At 44.1% G+C, this 22,552-nt stretch overlaps 1 protein-coding gene and 1 long non-coding RNA gene across 3 annotated transcripts in view; one reads left to right on the forward strand and one right to left on the reverse strand.

Annotated features, from left to right (window-relative positions):
- STAB2 (stabilin 2) overlaps positions 1-22,552 on the reverse strand; it is a 128,585-nt gene that overhangs the window by 100,679 nt on the left and 5,354 nt on the right. Inside the window, exons 4-9 of the mRNA XM_067536088.1 lie at positions 9,289-9,374; positions 8,429-8,498; positions 7,235-7,330; positions 6,767-6,892; positions 4,503-4,699; positions 3,445-3,578 (exon numbers count right to left, since the gene is read on the reverse strand). Coding sequence (XP_067392189.1) covers positions 3,445-3,578; positions 4,503-4,699; positions 6,767-6,892; positions 7,235-7,330; positions 8,429-8,498; positions 9,289-9,374 — 709 coding nt within the window. The remainder of the gene's footprint in view (positions 1-3,444; positions 3,579-4,502; positions 4,700-6,766; positions 6,893-7,234; positions 7,331-8,428; positions 8,499-9,288; positions 9,375-22,552) is intronic.
- LOC137145381 (uncharacterized) overlaps positions 1-22,552 on the forward strand; it is a 93,165-nt gene that overhangs the window by 45,072 nt on the left and 25,541 nt on the right. The gene's annotated exons all lie outside the window — the stretch shown is intronic.

The raw sequence follows: 22,552 nt of genomic DNA on the forward strand, positions 1-22,552 counted from the left end.
AATGAATGCTGTCTTCTTTTACAGCAAAGGCGGGTCAAGGAAGCAGATTGCTGACCACATTCATTTGCTGTCATTCCTAGAGTCACGGTGAGCTTAGAAATGTGTGCTGAGCATTGTGGCTTGGAATGTAATTTAATTTATTCAGAAAAATACCACCTCTGACTGTGCAGAATGGCGTTAGAAGCCAATTTGTTCGGTTTGGATTTGGGTGTCGCAGGAATAAACATTTTGCAATTTTCGCTTTTGCCTGGGAGCAAAGCTTACAATTTGAACTTCACCTTGGCTTTTACATGACTTAATTTAGCTGTGTGTTGGGGCAGGGAGCAGGCAAACAGCCAGGCGGTTGCCTATATTGGACAACTTTTGTCTCTTTTGTTTGGGGCATCTGCCTGGTGCAATCTGTAAAGTCTGTCAATGTGTGTGTTTGTTTTTCTTTGAATGGGGCTGTTTCAGTCCAGTGTTTCCCATTAGGGCTGGGAACAGTTCGGGAGGAGCAGGCCTAATGCTTTGAACCTTTGTTGTGGGATCTGTTCACCTGGAGCTGTAAGAAGAATGAAACAGGATGGGGAAGACTCATTGCATAAGTCAAGGAGGGATGGGAGCTGTGGAGGAGTACTGCTTACCCAAGCTGGGGAGTGGGGAAGTAGCTCTTTCTCTCTCCTTTTAGCAGAGAAGAGAGAGCTAATTTCCCTGCTTCTCCCCCATACTTTAGCCTTCATTGGAAAGAGACTTGGCTTCTTAACCAGTGTTTTTTATTTTAGGAACAGAGTCCAAATACAGAGAAGTAAAAAAGCACACGAGAAAAGTCAGGGAAGAGGTTTATATGCTCCAGTTAGAGGGCAAGGGTTGGGGGTCCTGTTTTGGGCACTGCCCCAAAGAGTTTACAATCTAATGTACTCCCAATAATCGGCCCTGTTAACTAGCTGAGCTGCCATATTCTGCACCAGCTGAAGTTTCTTAGTGGCTCTCAAGGGCATCGCTGTATGTAACTCTTGTCTTGAAGAAATGTTGTTTAAAAATGTTAACACTAGTGCAGAAAAGACCTATGTGGGAACAGAAACAGACAGGGATAGACTTGATTTTCCAGGCTGCTTCTATTTAATAACCCCCAAACTACTGGTTAGTGTCTTCTTCTAAGCCAAAGAGCTTCCAGAGGAAGCAGACCAGCAATACAACTGTGCATTAAAGAAAACAAACTGCAGAGGAGGTGACACAACAACAGTGCACAATTTCCAGTTATGAGAGAGGAGCAAAACGTTCTGGGTCTAGCTCGGGGCCACCACAATTGCTTAGTTACAAGTGTAACAAAGGCAGAAGAGGTTAAAAGTTGGAGACACATAGGTTTCAAATTTGTGCCACAGTCAGACACAGCAGTGGCATCGCTGCGATCTATACCTGTGATACAATAGCAGCGCCAGTAGCTCTTTATTGTATCTGTGCCCACACCTAGCTATCACAATTTTCATTCAAATCTTTTTTTTACTATAAATGTTTTTTCCCCAAAACGGGAAGTCTCAATTTTTTCAAAAATTTTCAGCTTTTTGAGGACATCTAGAATTCCCGCCCATCTCCATTCTTTTGCCACAGAATACAATCAAATGATGTTCAGGGACATTAGGTGATTTTTTATTTTACATTTTCCAGCTCAGGAAAAAAAAATCCTGAACTCTTGAAGAGTTAGAGTGGCAAAATGAAAAATGATGAAATGGGAAAGAAACTTGCTGGACATTATTCATTTTACTTTCTACGGCTTTCTTGTTGGGTGACTTTCATTTTCACATGTTTAGACTGTAGTGCCACCGTTGCGATGCTGGTTCCAGAGTTAGCCCAGATGTTAAATTTTCTAAAAGTTTCCTGTTTCAAATCCCAACTAATGGATGATCTTGTTGTAATCTATTTTACCAATACTAAAGTAATAATGTTCTGCTTGTTCAGACAGGGACTAATAAAGGTTTCCACGCTTTCCACAGGCCTCTGTTCCCTTCAGTAAAAGCAATACCATTCATATGTCTATCCTTTTCTGGAATGAAATGGCTAGCAGATTTTTAAAGAAATAAGTCATACTTATCAGTTTCTTTTTATTCAGCGATGGCAAATGATTTAGAAATATTTTTAGTTTCATTCCCTATTGCATAAATTATTGATCTGATTTGTACTTTACTGCTCTGTTACTACTCAATACTGCTCCTTCTACAAGCACCATTTTGTGGGTTTATGTAACTGAAAGTTCTGCGCAGGGCTGAAGTTTGACTTTTTTTTTTAAAAGAAATTCTTATTTTGAACTAATTTTGAACAAGAAACAACAATTAAAACTGTCAAAACATCCTATTTCAGTATTTTCTAAATGAAAAGTTCCATTTTGGATTTGAAACAACTTTTGTTTTGAAATCAAAGTTAATTTATAGAAAAAATGTAAATTAAAGAATTAAAAAGATCAAAACAAACCATTTCAAAATTATGAAAATGAAACAAAATGAGCTGATTTGAATTTTTTTCAGACTTTTGGTTTGTGAAATTTTTTGAAAATGTATTTTTATTTTGAACCTCAAAAAATCTCCCAGGACAGGAAAACTGTTTCCCACCATGCTCTACTTCTGTGTTGTTATCACAAGGTAGATTGTGAAACACAGAGAAGTGTCTGTGTCACCAGCTCCTGACAGAAGAACATTCTATATAAACTTGTACTAAATGTACAGTAATTTATCATAGAAAAGTTCCATTAATATTGTAAGCACAACCAGATTGAGAATGCAAAAAATTGATAAGATGTCGTTTCCTTAAACCAAGAGAATTCCCTTTATGCTAAGTATGAACACAGATATGGAAAATATTTTTGACACCAGATAGTAATTACTTGGTATTATCAGCCATATTCTAAACTACAGTTCCTAATGAGCAACACTATAAACACACTCCTATCAACCAAGCATACTACAGCATTTCTGGAGAGTGAAAAAGGTTTATAGTTTAACTTTTTGGTATTCATATTAGGTTCTAAAGTTTTGCATTAAACTGATTTTCCATTAAACAACAGTACATATTCTTTGTAGCATTATGCTGTATAATTCCTTGCTAACATACTGCACCACCATCTACGATACCACCATACTTGTTTGATCCAAAGCGTACTGAAATCAGTGAAAGAGCTCCGTTTACTTCAGTGGACATTGGATCAGGCTGTAAGTGATCAATATAAATGCAACATCCTATGCATGTTCTCTTACCCCAACCCACAGCTATCTTGCTGTTCGCTACAGTATACCGAGCATTGTTCCTGCATTAGGAGCAGGATCTAATATGTTCCAAAGTTTTATAAAGTGACTTTCTAAAGAAATTGCCAGTGATACATTGAGAGTTGCTCAGCCATCTCTTTTGCCTTAATAGCCTGTTTACTGAACAAAATATATTGCAGTGAAAGATATAAGAAGGGGAAGAAAAACTTACGCAATTTGTCCTGGTGCAACCATAGTGCATTTTGCATTTTTGTGGCAGGTGTTGTTAGTCTCACAGATATCTGTCATACTGCATCCTTTTCCAGGTACTAAGTTTCTGTAATGTTCTTTGCATTCACAGTGGGACTAAATCAGGAACAGAAAGACAGAAGTTAGATGGTATTTCACATTTCATAAATGACTTGCTATTTTCAGCATTTTTCTGTCATAAAAGCCAGGGCAAGGATTTAAAGCCAACTTCAAAATGCTTAAGTGAGCCTCCAGCAAGTTCAGATGCACATATGCAGCTTACCCAGATTTAGCCCTTATTCAGCCCTTTTCTAGATAACATCTGTCCTAAACAATTTCTGGCTTTCAAATGCTACCCTTCAAAATGAAATACAATTCTTTATGCACAATTGCATTATACGGAAGCATTTATTAAAATCACTGCTGTAGGTAACATTTATAATCACATAGCCCTTTTCTTCCCCAAAAGATCCCAAAGTATTTTATAAACTACAATATAGGCAGGTAGCATCACTGAAATGTTGCCACGTCTGGCATAGCGAAGGCCAACAAACCAGCACACAGTGGACTGCAAAATAGTTGGGAGGAGGCAAAATTTATGGTCAAGGACTCCCAGGCAAGCCCCACCTCTCACAAAAAATGCCACAGGAACATTAATGTCCATTCAGAACAGGTGGGATCTTCGGAAGGCTCACCTGATCAATGGAGGGAATTTTACTGCAGAATATTTAACTCAGATAGCCAGCAGAATTAATAGTGATAACAAGATCTTATGCAGTGCTCTTGAATCAGTAGATCTCAAAGTACTTTATAAAGGAGTGTGGTATCATTTATCCCTCTCTGTAAACTGGGGATATAGGAGCACACAGAGACAAAGCGACTTGCCTAAGGTCACCCAACAGGCCATGGCAGAGCTGGGAATAGAACCCAAGTCTCATGAAGCGCAGTTCAATGCTTTCTTCACTAGGCAAGACTGTCTCTCCCGAAAGAAAATCTATTCTGGAACCTAGTCAGTTGATTTCAGAAATGTCATGCACTTACCTTTCCTGGTCCATCATATCTGCAAATGGTAGACTCTGTAGGGCAATTTCCAAACATCCCTTGGCAGGGGTCTATTGGTAAGCAAACTTGGCCATCCCCTCTGTAACCTTCTTGGCAAACACATTTATGACGATTAGGTCCAAGATAGGTGCAATAAGCATTCGGATCACAGATCTTTTTTGAGCACGGGTTGATAGCTTGAAAAAACATGAGTGAAACAAATGAATAATTACCCCAAAGCTGCAAAAACTGAGTAAGGGGGTAGTGGAGCCTGTTAATACCAAACAGAACTGATAGAATAAACTGCCTAGAATAGCTAAATCCAGAGTAGTGCATCAACGTGAAGATATAATATAGGACCATATTTATACCAACATAGCAAACAACTATCTGTGTTTTTGTACATGTGACCTTTACATTTGGCATGTTGAGTTATTAGCCAATGAAACGTACAATAACGCATTCATTTAAAAAAATCTTAGTTATTACTGTTGCTCAGTTATTTGATGAATTGTGATCACAGAGGATCAGGTAGTTGACATGACTTAAAGTAGCTGCCCTAAAGAAAGTTAGATTTAGTAGGAAACTCACTCAGCAGAATGGGCCTTCCAAACTAAAGGTTTATAGTTTTCTTTCACATAGCTGGACAAGATGATGCCACATAATCAGCAGGCATAGAGGATTGGCCCATGAGTGATTTAGTTCATTTCCTCCATTCTGCTGTAGAGTCAGGGCCAAATTAGGCACCCAACAGTTACATGAGTATTTCCATTGAAGTCAATGGCATTACTCATGGGAGTAACTTCTCACACCTTCTGATGTGTACACACCCCATCTGTGGCCCCACAAAGTTGAGACCTCCTCGTCAACCTCTCCTCCTAGCACTGGCCAAAGTGACTATAACACTAGGGAGAGGATGTTGACTGAGGGAGTGCTCTGCGACTGTGGGGGCCTATTTCTGTTCCTCTCTCCATTCACGCATCCGGGCAGAGTTTCTCTGGGCCACGTCCCCTGGCTTCCTAGACACCTTTGAGGAGCAGTGAGTGCTGTCCAGGGTTCTCTGCTCAGGGTCCCGTTCAGGTTCCCTACTTTTGACCCTTTGATTCCCACACCTGTTCCTGTTTTTTCATTTGTTGCCCTTTGAACTTAGTTGGGTCCCGGGCTCAGTAGCTCCTCCCCTTAGGCTGGGGGAGGGGCCTTCAGCTGTCCTGGAACACAATAAGACTGAGAGTAAGCTGATCAAGATCAGGCCCTTCATCTGTAATACTGATAGTAGCCAATGGGGAAACTAAAGCACAAGTGATTGCTTGTGATTTCAAAGTTATTTGAACTAGTTCATCCATCCCTGAACAAACTCACTGTGTAGTTTAAAAAATTGAACCTAGTAGCAAATTTTGCCATTAGTACCCTAGATAAAATATAATATAGAGGGATATAATCTCTCTTTCTTCAGGCCACAGAAGAACCACTGACTATGGGAGACAGGGAGAAACTTCTCTGATATGGTTTCTTGGGGCTTGTCTACCCATACAGCACTACAGCAGTGCCGCTGCACCGCATCTGGTGAAAATGCTGTCTTCTGTCGGCATAATAAAGCCACCTCCGTGAGACGCGGTAGCTATGTCAGCAGGAGAAGCTCTCCTGCCGACATAGTGCTGTCCACACCTGTGCTTCTGTCAGTGTAACTTATGTCACTCAAGGGGGCAATTTATTCACACCCCTGAGTGACGTAAGTTATGCCGACATAAGCTGTAGTGTAGACATGGCTTTGAACTTTCTTCTGAAGCATCAGGCACAAGCTATTGTTGGAGGCAAAATACCAGATGACAGGGATCTCGGGTCTGATCCAGGCCAGCATTCACTGTATTAATAGATAAACACTATTGAGTCTTCAGCTGCATACTTTGGCTGAGCTAAGAAAAAACCAATGTTTCTTCCTGACAAAATACCCAGACCTGTGTGTCACTGCTTCATTTGGGGGAGGGAAAACCTGACAGTTCAAGTGGCACGGTGAAGGTGGTAAAGAACACACTGTGGCAAACCTTTCACCCCAGCAGAAATTGCAGAGCTTTGATACTTCATCTAGAACTGGAAAAGTAGCACGTGCTCTGCTCGTCCATAATGTTTGTATTTAGGCTCAGTCAGACAGCTGAGTCACCATGTGATGGGATCTCTCTCAGCGAATGTAAATCGTTGTTCACTTGTGCTGCTTTAATGGACAGAAATTAGGTGACCTTGGCCCATTGGGCTTCGGAGGTACTTACGCTCACATTGTTCACCATCTCCATGGTAATTGGGAAGACATGTACACTCCAGCTTTGTTTCCTCTTCACTAGAAACAGAGCATCTGGAGTTTTCAGGACACTGCAAGGCCTCACACTCAGGTATTGCTGGAGAGAAAGAAGGCAAAAGGTTATACTGTGGCTGAATATTACACTAGAGAACATTACACGCTTTCTGCTGGACAAGAACCAATGCAAAGTATAGATGAGCAAGGCCCTGGTGAGTGGTGATGTGGCCACTGGTGAGTGGTGATGTAGTGGTTGATGATGTAATAATGCAGTGATAATGATCACGGGTCTTTGCTAGGTTGAGATGTGATGGAGTTTGAGTTGGGGTGTGTATTTTGCTGCTGTACTTTCACAAGCATTAAACTAATATATTTAGCCCTCATCAATAGCCACCATAAAGAAGTTAGTGAATATGTCCTGGAAGAAAAATATTGTACTTACGCTGATCACAATTAAGCCCTTGGTATCCGGACAAGCAGGTGCATGCTCCATCCCCTGTTATTCCACTGTTGCATACTCCATGAGCACAGTTGCAAACTATATGTAGAAATGGATTAGTTTTGATAAATAAGTTAGTGTATTTGAGACAAGGTCTTCAGTGGTTTTACATGCCACTAATGTTTTAGTTGCAGTAATTAAATACTACCATTTTTGACACGCAGGTGGTTAGGGTACAAACCTGGGACATGGGAAAGCCCTGGTTCAAATCCCCACCAGTGGAGGAAGGGTTTGAAGTGGGGTCTGCCTTCTCTCCAGGCTGTAGAGTCATTTTCATACTTACGTGCTCTCTCTCTCTCTCTCTCTGGCCCAAATGACTCTTTGACAGAGAGAGAGCACCTATGCATGAGGATGACTCTGTAGCCTGGTGGTTAGGGAATTCACTCAGAATATGGGAGACCAATGATTCTCTCCCTCTTTATTTATATACCATGGACCAGCTTCAACAGGAGATACTGAGGGAGGCACATACCACATTAACCTGTAGCTCAATAATTCAAGTGTCCCATTTTTATAAAATGTTGTCTCAGTAGCATTTATATGAATCAACACTGGCATCCAGTGGACAACTGTTGGAAACAATGTGCCCTTGAGGCTGTACAGTTACTGTGATTATTGTAGAAAAGCCACTACGGAATATTTAAGTTACAGCCCATTCATGACAGTATTTTGGTTGGTGACTTAATGTCTGACTCGTACACTGATTTTAATACAATGTTGTATTTATTTGATTTTTTTTGTATAAATGTTTTGGTGTGTAATTATATGCTATGGTTACAGGGGCTTTAGTTGGAAAATGTATTCAAAATACTGCAAGTCAGTATTTAGTAGGTTACCACACAGTGGTATTCTAAAATACCACAATTATCTCCCATACTTAGAAAAAAATACGTATGTGGCCATGAAAAAAAAATGGTAGAAAACATTCCAACACTAATGGCGAGATGACTTGGATAATCTAGTAGGTTCTTCCCAGCTCTAGTTTATTTGATTATATGATAAAACAAAGATATTTAAGGATACTATTTTTCTCAGTGCTGCACATAGGTTATTGGCTGTGCAATTCATCCTGTACTAATACAGTTTTAATTTGTCTTATTTTTTCACTTCTGTAAAAGGAGCTAAGATCAGACATACCTGAAGTGCAGTTGGGTCCAAATAAATTATCTTCAGCACATGTTTCACAAGCTGTCCCACCAAACCCTTCCTATAGAACACACAAGGGAAATCATGCTGCTATGTAATTAAACATTTGAATACAAGGAGAGTAGCCATAAATAAGAAAATGTTATAATGCTGAAAGAACTACAGACAGCAAGTTGGAAAAAACACTTCCCACACAAAGATGAGGCCTGGCCAAGTAAATCCCAAGTAAAATCTACTTTGGCTAATTTTTCTCCCTCATATGTTTATATATTAAACGTCATTTCTGTCAATGGCTAGCCATTATGCTCCCATTCAGAGCTTTGACCACTACCACAGAAACTCAGAAGACTTAAAATATAATCAAGAATTGCAACGGAACTTAACTGACTGCTCATTTCAGGTCTAATAATTACTAGCTAATCAATAATAATAAAAAAAATGCCTCAATTCTACCCTATATCCCATTCTCCCCCTCCTAACCATATGCTTTGCAGTGTTTCTAGAAGATAATCCAGTGCAGGATGAGGTGGACCAATTTAATGTGGCTTACATGCACATATCAGGAAGAAGGATTTGACCTTTTATTTTTCCCTTCTGGGTGGAATTATTTAACACCACTTTTTGTACTCCCAGCAAATGGACATTATAGGAACCTTGCGGTAAATAGTCATAAGGAGTAATTTGAAGTTCTATGTGAGCAGAAAGTTATAAAATAAAACCAACTCCTCCCAACCAAACCATCTCTGCAGACTATTTCTGAAATAGTTCACTTGATGTATTTTTCTGGTGTAAATATGCAGTAATTTCTAGCTGTGATACACAATATTGTTCCAAAAAATGAAAGGACATACTTGACAAGTGCATTTTCCATCCCCATTGATACCCTGAAAACAACGTCCTCTGTTATTGCATGGTGATGCAGCTCCTCCCGGACATGCTGCAGAATAAAACATGAGAAATCAGCAAAATTGACTGTGACGGTTGTACAGACCCAGGGCCTTTTTCTTAGCGATGGTAACCCTCAAAGAGTTTGGAGCTTTAGTTCAAATAGGCATCTCAAAGCATGGATTGGTTTTTGTCACTTAAGTATCGTTAGTGAGATATTGTCCTGAATGAAGTCTCATGGACTTTAATGGGGTCAGGATTGAGTACGCTGGGCTGGAAACCTTGTGAAAATAAGTTATTTTTTGTTTGTTTGTTTGTTTGTTTTAAAAAAGAGATTTCTAACACTTTTTTCTCGGGTTTGGCCAGATGGAATTTGGAGGAGCAGACCTCTACGAAAATGAACAGAAAAGAAAAAAAAATGTAATCACGCTTTCTTGAATTTGAGTTTCAAGTTCTTGTTTTAGTGAAAGGATGGATAGGCAACCTAGAAATTGCTATAATAGCCAGCTCGGTACATCGTTTGCAGCATCCAGAGGGTCGGTCATTAACAATGCTACTCAGTGATCATATTCGAAGCGAGAGAATCTTTTTCATACTGGATGGCAATAACATCAAATCTTGGGATATCTGTAGACTGGACAATGCTCTGGAAATATACTATAAGGAACAGCCCTGTATTGGCAGAGAGGTAGACATGATGACATAATAGGTATTTTTCATCTCTACGCTTTATGACTCTCTAAATCAAGACGATCTCAAATTTATGGGCTAATATAAACAAGGATTTTCTGAAAAGACAAGATGAGCATGGAGTTTGTTTAATATTTTGTATGGTGGATGATATAAAATGTATATTGGCCTAGATTTTCAAAAATAGGACCCTCAAGTTAGGTTACAAAATCTATTTAGACATCTCAAAATTTGCAGAGTTCTTGAAAATCTGGCCGTTTTGCTAATAAGCTTGTTTATTTTAGGTGTTTGAATATAGCTATAGAAGATAAACCTTAGGTTCCTATTTTAGAAATTCTTGGCCAAAGTTAAACTTCTATATCCACACCTGAATAAGGCCCCAGTCCTGCAAACACTTACACCTGTGCTTAACTGTACCATTGTGAACAGTTTGGGGTTACTCGTGTTAGTAAAGTAAAGCAAAGCATGTGTGTAAGTGTTTGCAGGACTGAGGCTTAACTGGTCTGATTTCACAAGTGTTGAATTCGCATCACCTCCCACTGGCTTGAATGGGGCTTCTTGGATGTTCAGCTCTTCTGAAAACCTGGACACATTTTTAAGTTGTCTAAATTTTGGGCTCATATTTTTGAAAGTCGTGGCCATTACTCCTACTGGTGTACTGAGAGGTGAAGAGTCCCATCTCCTCTAGAACAGATGTGACCATTGGACCTTTGGGCAGAGTGACATTCACTGAATAGAATCTCAAGGAACCATAGAAGTGTAGATGGGAGAAAACTTAGCTGAGGTAGATCATCTCCCACCATTGGTATATTTACTTAAATTTGTTACTATAAATAAAATGGTTACATAGAAAATAAGTTTCTTTTTCTGTATGGTTTCAATATTGCTGTTTTATTTTTAATTTTTTGCATCCTCTGTATGGTGGGGGAAATCCATCTCTCCCTGCATACAGTCTAAGAAAATGGCCTCGTGCTGGGAATGGAGTTTTGCTCTGCTGTCTGGACTGTAATGCAGCTAGAGCGGATAGAAAATGTTCTGTCAAAACTGTCTTTGGCGGAAAATTGGGTTTTCATTTAAACAAACTTTTTCCCAAATAAGTGTCTGCTTTCCACAGAAAATTTTGATTTTTCATTGAAAAACGGAAAGCCTGAAAACCAAAATTTGGATCTGCTGCCACAGTGCTTCATGGGAACTGAAGTTTGGTTACCTGCTATCTCCATTCTCTTCTATGCACCAGACTCCCCAGTTGAACTACATCAGCCTTGATACACTATGGCCACCTCCCTTCGCCATGAGGGGAGACCATGATGCATTGCTGGTGAATTACTCTGACCAAAGAACTCAGCCTATAGAGAATGGGAGCATGAGGCGGCATGATAGCATTTCCAAATTGAATATTTTAATATTCAAATTTTCACCCCCCCCCCAAAAAAAAATTGCATGAAAAATTTAGATTTTTAGTTTTTGTTGAAATTTTCCATAGAAACCTCCCTGATTTTATGACCAGATCTAAATGCAACCTCTCAATGGCAACTATTCTGTAAGCTCCTCTCCATCGTTGTGGAGTTTGTGGTCCCTCCTCTAATCTGCTGCAAAACATGCCAGCACTCAGCCCCACCACGGCAGATTATGGAGAAGGCAAGACTGCATTGCATGCTGCTCCACTTGTAGTCCCCCTGTCCAGCTTCACTACTGGACCTAAAATAGTAGAGAGGACCTTGTATTGGTTCTGTGTAAAAGTGGTCAAAAAATTGCCAAGTTTTTCCCATCAAAAAGGTTTTGTGGGTCCAGAACGGAATTTCAGGGGGAAGAGGAAAGCAAGCAAAACCCACCCTAGCATAGCTACGCAGTTAAGGCATTTACTTGTGATGGAGGTGACCCAGGTTCAAGTCCCTGCTCTCTGTTTTGTCTATTTCTCTGGCCCAATATTTAATTATTAATACAAAGTGGAACAGTTCCAACAGGAGAGAGTGAGAAAGAGACCCAGGTTCTGAGGTGGCTCACTCTCGCAAGGTCACATTTTTGTTCTGATGATGTTTCTTGTTCAAAAAACAAATTTTGAAACATCAAAATTTTTCTTATAATGGAATTGTTGTGTTCCAGCCAACCTTCATTCTGTGCAGTGGGAGGTGAAATACTCACCTCTGTGCAGAGAGCCAGCACAAGATTTATGCACCATTTATGTCTAATTTATTCTTGACTTCAAGAGTTTAAGGGATACGGAAGCCTTGTACTGACCCTCTGCACCAGGGTGAATTGCAAGTGGTCTGAGCAGTGAGCAAATAAGTGAATGTGCACATGCATACGCATGATTTCTGTGAAGACTTTGGCTGCATACTAATCTATCCCTTAAAGATGAATCAGTAATCCAGTGAGTGCTATTGACTTTATATACCCCTCTTCAGTGACTCTGTCTGTAACCGATACAATTTTCAGTCCAATATACCTTGAACACATTGAAATCATAATGTTGTATTAAGACTTGAGATGACATAACTGGGGACAAGATAGAGCAATAAATACATGTTAGCACCGATGTCCTCATGGAACTTCTAAATTAAATCATTGTTTTCAGGATGTTAGGACACATAATATTATCCTTAGGGCTAATGCTGATACAAATCAGCTAATCTGTGGACTGCATGGAGAGTAGTTTGTTGTTTTAGCTCATTGCCTGCATTAGGGCCTTTGATAAAGGCACAAGGCTAGCAAATGAAATAATGTGAAAGAACTCAGGATTTATGTAGTAAATACAAAATACCGGTAAAACAGATATAAAAATGGCTGACAAAATAATTCTTTAGCTGCTGATTTTATTCCTCTTCCCTTTGCTATCACTACCGCCCTTGCCTCTTGTTTTGATACTACCACAGTCAGTGCTTTGTCAGCTGTTTAGCAAATTATCGTATTCTGCAACTTTAGTTAGATAAAATACTTCCGGTTGATCACTATATTCCAGAAGGCCACTGGATTCTCCACTCCCTTATGCTAATTTTACTCTAGAATAACTCCAATGACTTCACTGTAGTCAGGCCAGCATTAAACTGGTGTAATGGAGACAGGAATCAGGCTCTTTTTTCTGTGTTTAGTGTGTCTCTCAAGAAATGGTGGTGAGAAAGATACACTTTCCAGTTAGACCACTCACACCTCTCTTTGTGGGTTAATCTAATGGTCTGAGCATATGACTGGAAATGGCTGGGAGCTGAGCACCTTTTAAAATCAGATTATTTTGATACCAAAAATATGAAGTTAGGAGCCAAATTTTAGGTACCTATTTTTTAAAATATTTGGATTTTTTTTTTAAATTGGAGCATCCAATTTTTGAAGTTTTATGATTTTGAAATTGAAAAATTCCATTCTTAAAAAAAAATCCACAGAAAATTCAGAAAACAAAAACCAGGCCAACTCAAAACCTAACAGGATGGGAAATACTTCTGAATCTGCCAGCGTTTCTGTGGATTTCTCCCCCCTCCTCACATTTTTGGCCAGCAATACTGCTTTGTAGTGAGAGCTTTTTATTTTTTAGAAAAAAACATTGAAATACATAAATTTTCTTCCCTCAGACAGTTTAATTCATTAAAACTATTATTTTTACTCTGTTTTCCATTTGCCTTTTGTATTACACCAGCAAGAGCAGAGTGGATTTAATGTTGCCAGCCCTTTCGGAAACATCTGATGTCCTTCCACTCTAATTTGATCATTTGCTACATAGTATATATTTTCCTAGTCTATTTTGATTTTTCACTGAAATTTGTACAACAAATAATTCTTAAGAATCCATATGACAATAGTAGTAAATAGTCCAGGTAACTAAAACTTAGAGAAAAAGCTACATGCTATGCGTCTGCATAGAGTCCTATATAGGAGCCCTACTTTCTGTGGCTTGTTACCCTAAGTCTTATTCCATGTCCTCTGCTTTTATGCCTCTGATGGATGTGTTAGCTAGGGATGTGGAAAATCTTAGTTTTCAGTATTTTCTAAATACAAAGTAGGCGGCCTTGGTATCTGCTGGATACTGATTAAAAATATGAATGGCTGCAAGAGGGAGAGGGTGTGTGGTGATGGTCTGCCCCAGGGATAGGTGATGCCAGAGAGCAAGTCAGAGGGAGGGAGGTTAGGCTCTGGACTGTGACTTGGGAAACCTCAGCTGAGTGCGTCCCTCTGCTACTGATACCCAACTCCCACTAAAGTCAAGTCAAAGTCAAATCTGTGTCTTTAGGCACCTAAATACCTTTGTGAATCTGGCCCTTTATCCCTCTGGGTCTCAGTTGCACAACTGTAAAATTAGGTTGATAATACTTCTGTTCTATGCCAGATTAGATGATCATAATGGTTTTAAGAACATAAGAATGGCCATACTAGGTCAGACTAAAGGTCCATCTACCCCGGAATCCCTGTCTTCCTACTGTAGCCAATGCCAGGTGTTTCAGAGGGACTGAACAGAACAGGTAAGCATCAAGTGATCCATTCCGTAGTCCATTCCCAGCTTCTGGCAAACAGCAATCCCTGCCCATCCTGGCTAATAGCCATTGATGGACCTATTCTCCATGAATTTATCTAGTTCTTTTTTGAACCCTTTTATATTCTTGGCCTTCACAATATCCTCTGGCAAGGAGTTCCACAGGTTGACTGTGCATTGTGTGAAGTAATACTTCTTTTGTTCATTTTAGACCTTCCGCCTATTAATTTCATTTGGTGACCTCTAGTTCTTGTGTTATGAGGTGTAAATAACATTTCCTTATTTACTTTCTCCAGAGAGTCAGTCATAATTTTATAGACCTTGAGCATATCCCCACTTAGTCGTCTCTTTTCCAAGATGAAAAGTCCCAGTCTTATTAATCTCTCCTCATATGGAAGCTTTTCCATGCCCCTAACCATTTTTGTTGCCCTTTTCTGCACCTTTTCCAATTCCAATATATCTTTTTTGAGATGGGATGACCAGATCTGCATGCAGTATTCAAGATGTGGGCATACCATGGATTTATAAAGAGGCAATATGATATTTTCTGTGTTATTATCTATCCCTTTTCTAATTATTCCTAACATTCTGTTAGCTTTTTGAACTGCCGCAGCACATTGAGTGGATGATTTCAGAGAACTCTACACAATGACTCCAAAAACTCTTTCTTGAATGGTAACAGCTAATTTAGATACCATCAGATTATATATATAGTTGGGCTAATGTTTTCGAGTGTGCATTAAGTTGCATTTATCAACACTGAATTTCATCTGCCATTTTGTTGCTCAATCACCCAGTTTTGTAAAATCCCTTTGTAACTCTTCTCAGTCTGTTTTGGACTTAATTACCTTGAGTAATTTTATATCCTCTCTGCAAATTTTGCCACCTCACTGTTTACCCCGTTTTCCAGACCATTTATGAATATGTTGAACCATACTGGTCCCAGTACAGACCCCTGGAGGACACTACTGTTTACTTCTCTCCATTCTGAAAACTGACCATTTATTCCTACCCTTTGTTTCCTATCTTTTAACCAGTTACTGATCCAGGAGAGGATCTTCCTTCTTATCCCATGACAGCTTACTTTGCTTAAAAGGCTTTGGTATGGCACTTTGTCAAAGGCTTTCTGAAATCTAAGTACACTATATCCACTGGATCAGCCTCTACAGACCTTAAAAATGTATAACGCTCTGAAATGATATTGCATTTGAACTGAAGTTTACTGAAGCATGTTTGGAATGCTTCATGCAAAGGATATCATGTCAGTCATAATTTAATGTGCACACAAATCAAGCTGGCATTTGAGCTGTGATCTGCAAACTCTAGGCCAAGATTTACAAACATGGGTGCTGAAAGTTAAGATTCTAGGTTAATATTTAGGTAAATGTCTTCACTGAAAGTTTCTGGTCACTCAGCAATTTTGAAAATCAGACATGGACGGGGGTTTCTAACTTTTTAGGTGCTCATTTTTGAAAATATGAGTTCTAGTCTTGTCAGGCTTTTAAGAATGCATGCATACTTTTTAAAAAGGAATTTATTCCAGTCTATTTGCAGAATCCCCCTATCTCCCAACAATTTGGACAGAGCCTCCTTGCCATCAATAGGCTGATATTCCGTGATGGTTCTTGTTTGGATTCAATATATTGTAGTCCATTTAAAAATGTACAGGAGTATGGATTTCTTGCATGAAAGATTTGTAGTACTAGAATCATGCAGCATGTGAGTGAAGGACAGAAGAACACCAGTTGCTCCACTATGGTCTATCATTTAAGGAAATAAAAGTGCTATTTGAGAGCTTATTTTGTTATCACCATCAAAAGCAAGAGGTGAAGTGTGCTGCTAGTCAGGAAATTTTGTTCTTGTCTCAGGAAGGAACTGCTTTCCTCTAAACTCCAAGATACACAGTATGTTCTTAAAAAGAATAAGATAAAGAAAAGTGCTATTTTCTTCCCTTAAGAAAGAAGACAGCAGAAACAATGCCTAGACCTTGATTCTCTTACATAGTTATTTTTTCTGGCCAGGATGTTTATTAGAAGGAAAAGGGGGCCTCCTAAGTCACTACAGAATTCCTTTAGCATGAATTCTGACACTGTTCCATTTTGAGTGAACTCTTCCATACTCTAAAACACATGCGGTCCATGCCGTGATGTCACAGAATACATTGCAGCGTATAAACTAATCAAGTATTATTGTTGTCTTTGCTGTACCATTGGGCCAGATTCTATGTTTTATTAGTAACAAAACCCCCAATAACTAAAAAGTTGGCTTGTCACTCCATGTTGTAAGGATAGATCTAGCTATAGGCTGGGTTTCTAGAACTGTGGTTCCAGTAAACATGGTCAGTGTTTAACCCATTCCTTTGCCTATGCAGAAGATGAGGATCTGTTAACATTCTTTTTGTCTATTTAGACAATGAATGACTCCCATGCTGGATCAAGTTCTGAAACACCCTGACTTAAAAGGAAAGGAATGTAGGTAATCTTTCTGAGTCACTAATGTATTTTGGTCAACAGTGAGGAGGGAGAATATTCCAAAACTGTAGGCTATTAAATGAGAAGGCTTAGTGTCACACCTTCTCAGGATCCTGACATGGGATGGTCAGCAGATCCGATACTGTGACAGGCATTATGTGATGTGGCAGGGTGCGCCTGTCCTGCCCTGTGGATCCTGCGCTTCAGCGGCTGTGCCAGTGGTGCGGCGGGGAGGGGAGTGCAGGGGGAGGGGGGACCCGGTCCCGCCCTCTTCCCCGGGCCCCCAACCCAGGGACCCTGTAAGGAGTGGTCTCACCCTGCTTAGTCCTGGAGACCTACTACCTTCCCTGGGCCGCCTGTCCGTGGCCCCCCCGGCCTGTAGACTGCTCCCTCGTACCGGCGTGAAGGGTTGTGGTGTCTTCCCCGGCTGGAGCCTCTCTGTCTCGGTATGGTAGCGGCCGTGGATGATAGTCCCAAGCCCTGCAGCTATAGTGGCAGCAGGGCAGGGCAGGGCAGGGCAGCTCCTCTCCGCTCCGCTCCGCTTTGCTTCGCTTCACTTCACTCCTCTTCGCTCTGCTTTGCTTGCTTTGCTTTGCTTTGCTCTGCCTCCTCTCCTCTGGCTGTTAACTCCCTTTCAGCCTTCTTGGCCTGCCTGAAATGGAGGCTTTTAACTGCCGGGGCAGCTTCTTTGATAGGCTCCAGGTGGCCTAATTGGCCCAACTGTCTTCAATTAGCCCCAGCTGGGTTACCCAGGGAAGAGGGCTTTATGGAGCCTGGGGCTAATATACATGCCTTCCAGTACCCTTTCATAGCCCTGCGGTCTGGCCCTGTCACACATCCTCCCCCCCTGCTCAAGCCCCCAGGTTTGGGCAACTTGGGACGTCAGACAGTGGACCCGGGACAGACCATCAGCATTCCCGTGGCGACGTCCTGCCCTGTGCTGTATGGTGAACCGGAAAGGTTGGAGGGACAAGAACCACCGGGTCACCCGCGCATTTTTCTCCCTGTTCCGCTGCATCCACTGGAGGGGCGCGTGATCGGTCACCAGCGTAAAGTGGCGTCCCAGCAGGTAGTAACGGAGTGCCTCCATAGCCCACTTGACGGCGAGGCACTCCCTCTCCACTACTGCATACCTCTGCTCCCTTGGGAGGAGCTTCCTACTGAGGTACATAATGGGATGTTCTTCGTCACCTACCATCTGCGACAGGACCGCCCCCAGCCCCACTTCTGAGGCGTCGGTCTGCAGAATAAATTCCTTTGTAAAGTCAGGAGCAAGGAGTACGGGGTTATTGCAGAGGGCCGTCCGTAAGTCTGCGAAGGCTTCCTCTGCCCCTGCGGTCCATCGTACCATGTCCGGGCCCCGGGCCTTGATAAGGTCCGTCAGGGGGCTGGCTCTGGAGGCGAAATGGGAGATGAACCGTCGGTAGTACCCTACCACCCCTAAAAATGCTCGGACCTGCTTCTTTCGGTTGGGCCGAGGCCAATCCTGGATGGCTTCCAGTTTGTTGAGCTGGGGTCTTACTGTGCCCCGCCCTACGATGTATCCGAGGTATCTAGCCTCGGCTAGACCAATGGCACACTTGGCGGGATTTGCGGTGAGGCCAGCCCGCCTCAAAGTGTGCAGTACCCCTTCCACCTTCCTCAGATGTGTCTCCCAATCTGGGGTATGAATGACTATGTCGTCCAGATACGCAGCGGCATAGTCAGCATGAGGGCGTAACAGCTTGTCCATTAGGCGCTGGAAGGTGGCTGGGGCCCCATGTAATCCGAAGGGAAGGACCGTATACTGGAACAATCCATCTGGTGTTGAAAATGCCGTCTTTTCCTTTGCCTCTGTAGCTAGTGGGATTTGCCAGTATCCCTTGGTCAGATCTAGGGTAGTCAGAAATCGGGCCTTGCCCACTTGGTCCACAAGCTCATCTATACGAGGCATGGGGTATGCGTCGAACCGAGATACCTCGTTTAGCCGGCGGAAGTCGTTGCAGAATCTCGTAGTGCCGTCTGGCTTCGGTACTAGCACAATTGGGCTACACCACTGACTATGGGACTCTTCTATGACCCCCATCTCCAACATCTTTTTGACCTCAGCCTTAATCTCCTTTCTTTTGGCCTCGGGTACTCGATAGGGTCTCATCGTAACCCTCGCCCCAGGGCTGGTGACGATGTGGTGAAAGACCTCCGTTGTTCGGCCTGGGCTAGTCGTGAAGACATCTTGGTTCCGGGCTACCATCTCTGCTGCCTCGGCCTTTTGGTTTGGCGTTAGATCAGGGGATATCTTCACTTGTTCAGGCGCGCTTACCTCCTGGGTGAAGGTCATACATGCTTCTCGGGCCCTCCATGGTTTTAATAAGTTAATGTGGTAGATCTGCTCTTGCTTCCGGCGCCCTGGTTGCCGTACTTTATAGTTGGTCTCTCCCACAGGCTCGACCACCTCATAGGGCCCCTGCCACTGGGCCAACAGTTTGCTCTCAGCGGTAGGTACGAGGATCATCACCTGGTCTCCTGGCTGGAATCGTCGAACCATGGCGTGGCGATTATAGTGGACCTGTTGGGCCCTCTGGGCTTTCTCTAAATGTTCCCGCACAATGGGGGTCACTCGGGCTATCCGATCCCTCATCTGGAGTACATGATCAATAACATTCCTTCCCGGGGTGGGCTCCTCCTCCCAGGTTTCTCTGGCTATGTCCAAGATGCCCCGGGGGTGACGCCCGTACAGTAGTTCAAAGGGGAGAACCCCGTGGAGGCCTGGGGAACCTCGCGAATGGCGAACATAAGGTACGGCAACAGGGTATCCCAGTCCTTGCCATCTCGGCTCACCACCTTCTTGATCATGGCCTTGAGAGTCCTATTAAACCTCTCCACCAGACCATCCGTCTGGGGGTGATAGATGGAGGTCCGTAGGGCCCGCACCCGTAGGAGAGTGCACAAGTCCTTCATTAGCTTCGACATAAATGGGGTCCCTTGATCCGTTAGTATCTCTTTGGGCAGCCCCACCCGGGCGAAAATCTTCACTAACTCTGTTGCGATCGCTTTAGAAGTGGTATTCCGCAAGGGAACGGCTTCTGGATACCTGGTAGCATAATCGAGGACAACGAGTATGTGTTGGTGCCCCCTGGCTGTTTTCTCCAAGGGCCCCACTAGGTCCATAGCAATACGCTCGAATGGGATTTCAATGATGGGTAGGGGCACTAAAGGGGCCCGCAAATGAGGCTGGGGGCTGTGTAATTGGCATTCGGGGCAGGTGGCGCAATAGCGCCGAACTTCCTCGTGTATACCTGGCCAAAAGAACCTCCTCAGGATTCGGGCCAGGGTCTTTTCTACACCCAAGTGCCCCCCAAAGAGGTGGCTGTGGGCTAAGCTCAGCACGGCATTTTGATGCTTCCACGGCACCAGGAGCTGTAACACCCGCTCCCCGCTTATCTCCGTGGCCCTATACAGCAGGTCCCCCTTTACCAGAAAGTATGGCCCCGGGCCTCGAGCTCTTCCCTCCACTGGGACTCCATCGATCTCGGCCACTTCTGTCCTGGCGTTGACATATCTTGGGTCACCGGCCTGGTCTCGACCGAAGTTCTCTCGCACTGTTCCTAGTTGTCCCAGCTCCAAGGGACCGGTTTCTACCCCAGCTTCCGGTTCTGTGCGACTCGGCTCAGTGTCCGCTTCAGGGCCTTCTTCGCTCTGGGCTGTTTCTCTAGCTGTCGCCCGGGTCTGTCTGCCTACCATGGCGGGCTTTAGCCCCTGGGCCAGGATTCTTGTGCCCAAAGCCTTAGCCGCCCTCCTTTCGGCCCGGGTCTTTTGGCCCTTCCCTGGGGCTAGAAATAGATCCTGGGCGATCTCAGAGAACATCGGGGGGTGGTCCTCACAGGGGAGGGCCCGCCCGGGGTTTCAGGTTCCTCCCCTCCCCCGGGCCCCTCTGGGGAAGGAGGGTCCCAAAGCCCGGAAAGTCTCTTCCTATAAGAACTGGGTATGGGAGCCTAGGGACCACTCCTGCTGTCACTCTGGTGACACCCCCTGAACTTCAATGTTCACTGGGATGGTGGGGTAGTAGCTTACGGACCCATGGACACATGTCACCCCCGTGCGTTTAGCTTGTGCTAATTGGCTGTGCTTCACCAATCTTCCCGAGATGAGCGTAATGGCACTCCCAGAATCCACCAGTGCCAGGGTCTTGACTCCGTTCAGCTTCACCGGCCTCGTGTATCTGTGGGGGGTTAGGGCAACCCCTACGAGGTGGATTAGGCTACAGGAGTCCGGCCAGGTTCCCAGGTTGCACTGCATGGGTTCTTCGGTGTTGGGACATTGGGCAGCTATGTGTCCCCACTCCCCACACGCATAGCAGCGGTAGGGGGCTCTAGACACCCCTTTGTTCTTTGGGCTAGGGGGTCTAGCTCTGTCCTCCTTGCCCGCATCACCCCGTCCCTTGGTGGCCTCCGGTGGGCCCTCAGTCCCCTTCGCTTTCCACCTGGTCCCTGCCGGGTTCTCGGGCGTCCGGACCCCAGAACTGGGGCAGGTCGTCTGACCCGGGGCAAGTCCCCTCCGACTGGCCGGGTGAGACCCCTGGCCGTTACCTGCCTCTCTACTAGTGCAACCAAGTCGTCATAAGATGAGGGGTCATTCTGCCCTACCCAAGCGCGGAGGTCGGCCGGCAGCCCCCTCATATACCGGTCGATAACCAGGATCTCCAGGACCTTCTCCGGCCGGTGGACCTCTGGTTGCAGCCACTTCTGGGCGAGGTGGACGAGGTCAAATAGTTGCGACCGCGGAGCCTTGCCCTCCTGGAATCTCCAGTCGTGGTACCTCTGGGCCCGCACGGCTGTCGTTACCCCCGACCGAGCCAGGATTTCTGCTTTTAACTGGGCATAGTCCGCCGCCGCCGCCGCGGGTAGGTCATAATAGGCCTTCTGGGCTTCTCCACTCAGGAAGGGGGCGAGAATACCAGCCCACTGAGCCTGGGGCCAAGCCTCACGTGCGGCGACCCGCTCAAAAGTAAGGAGGTACGCCTCCAAATCGTCCTCCCCAGTCATCTTCTGCAGATAGCCGGTGGCACGTAGTGTTCGCGCCCCATCCGGCCCTGTGGTTTGAGAAGCCAGGGTCCTCAGCTGGGCCACTACTTCTCGCAAAAGGGCCCGGTCCTGGTTGGCCTGGCTGATCAACAACTGATTAGTCTCTTGCTGAAGCCGCAGTGATTCTTGCTGGGTGGCCATCTGGGCCCGGGTGGCCTCCTGCTGGGCCGCCGTGGCTTGTATGAGTGCCTTTACCACGTCGTCCATTGTGGTGAGGAGGGGAAGAAAGGAAAAGTCCCCCACCCTCCTGGGGTTTTTTTTTTTTTTTTTTTCCCTCTCTCCTTCTCCCTCTCTCTAGCCGCTGCGCATGCTGAATCCCACTCCTGACACCAGTGTGGCAGGGTGCGCCTGTCCTGCCCTGTGGATCCTGCGCTTCAGCGGCTGTGCCAGTGGTGCGGCGGGGAGGGGAGTGCAGGGGGAGGGGGGACCCGGTCCCGCCCTCTTCCCCGGGCCCCCAACCCAGGGACCCTGTAAGGAGTGGTCTCACCCTGCTTAGTCCTGGAGACCTACTACCTTCCCTGGGCCGCCTGTCCGTGGCCCCCCCGGCCTG

Source organism: Emydura macquarii, unplaced genomic scaffold (assembly GCF_026122565.2).
Source record: "Emydura macquarii macquarii isolate MOO-44397 ecotype Brisbane River unplaced genomic scaffold, CSIRO-AGI_Emac_v2 contig_3530, whole genome shotgun sequence".
NCBI lineage: Eukaryota > Metazoa > Chordata > Testudines > Chelidae > Emydura > Emydura macquarii.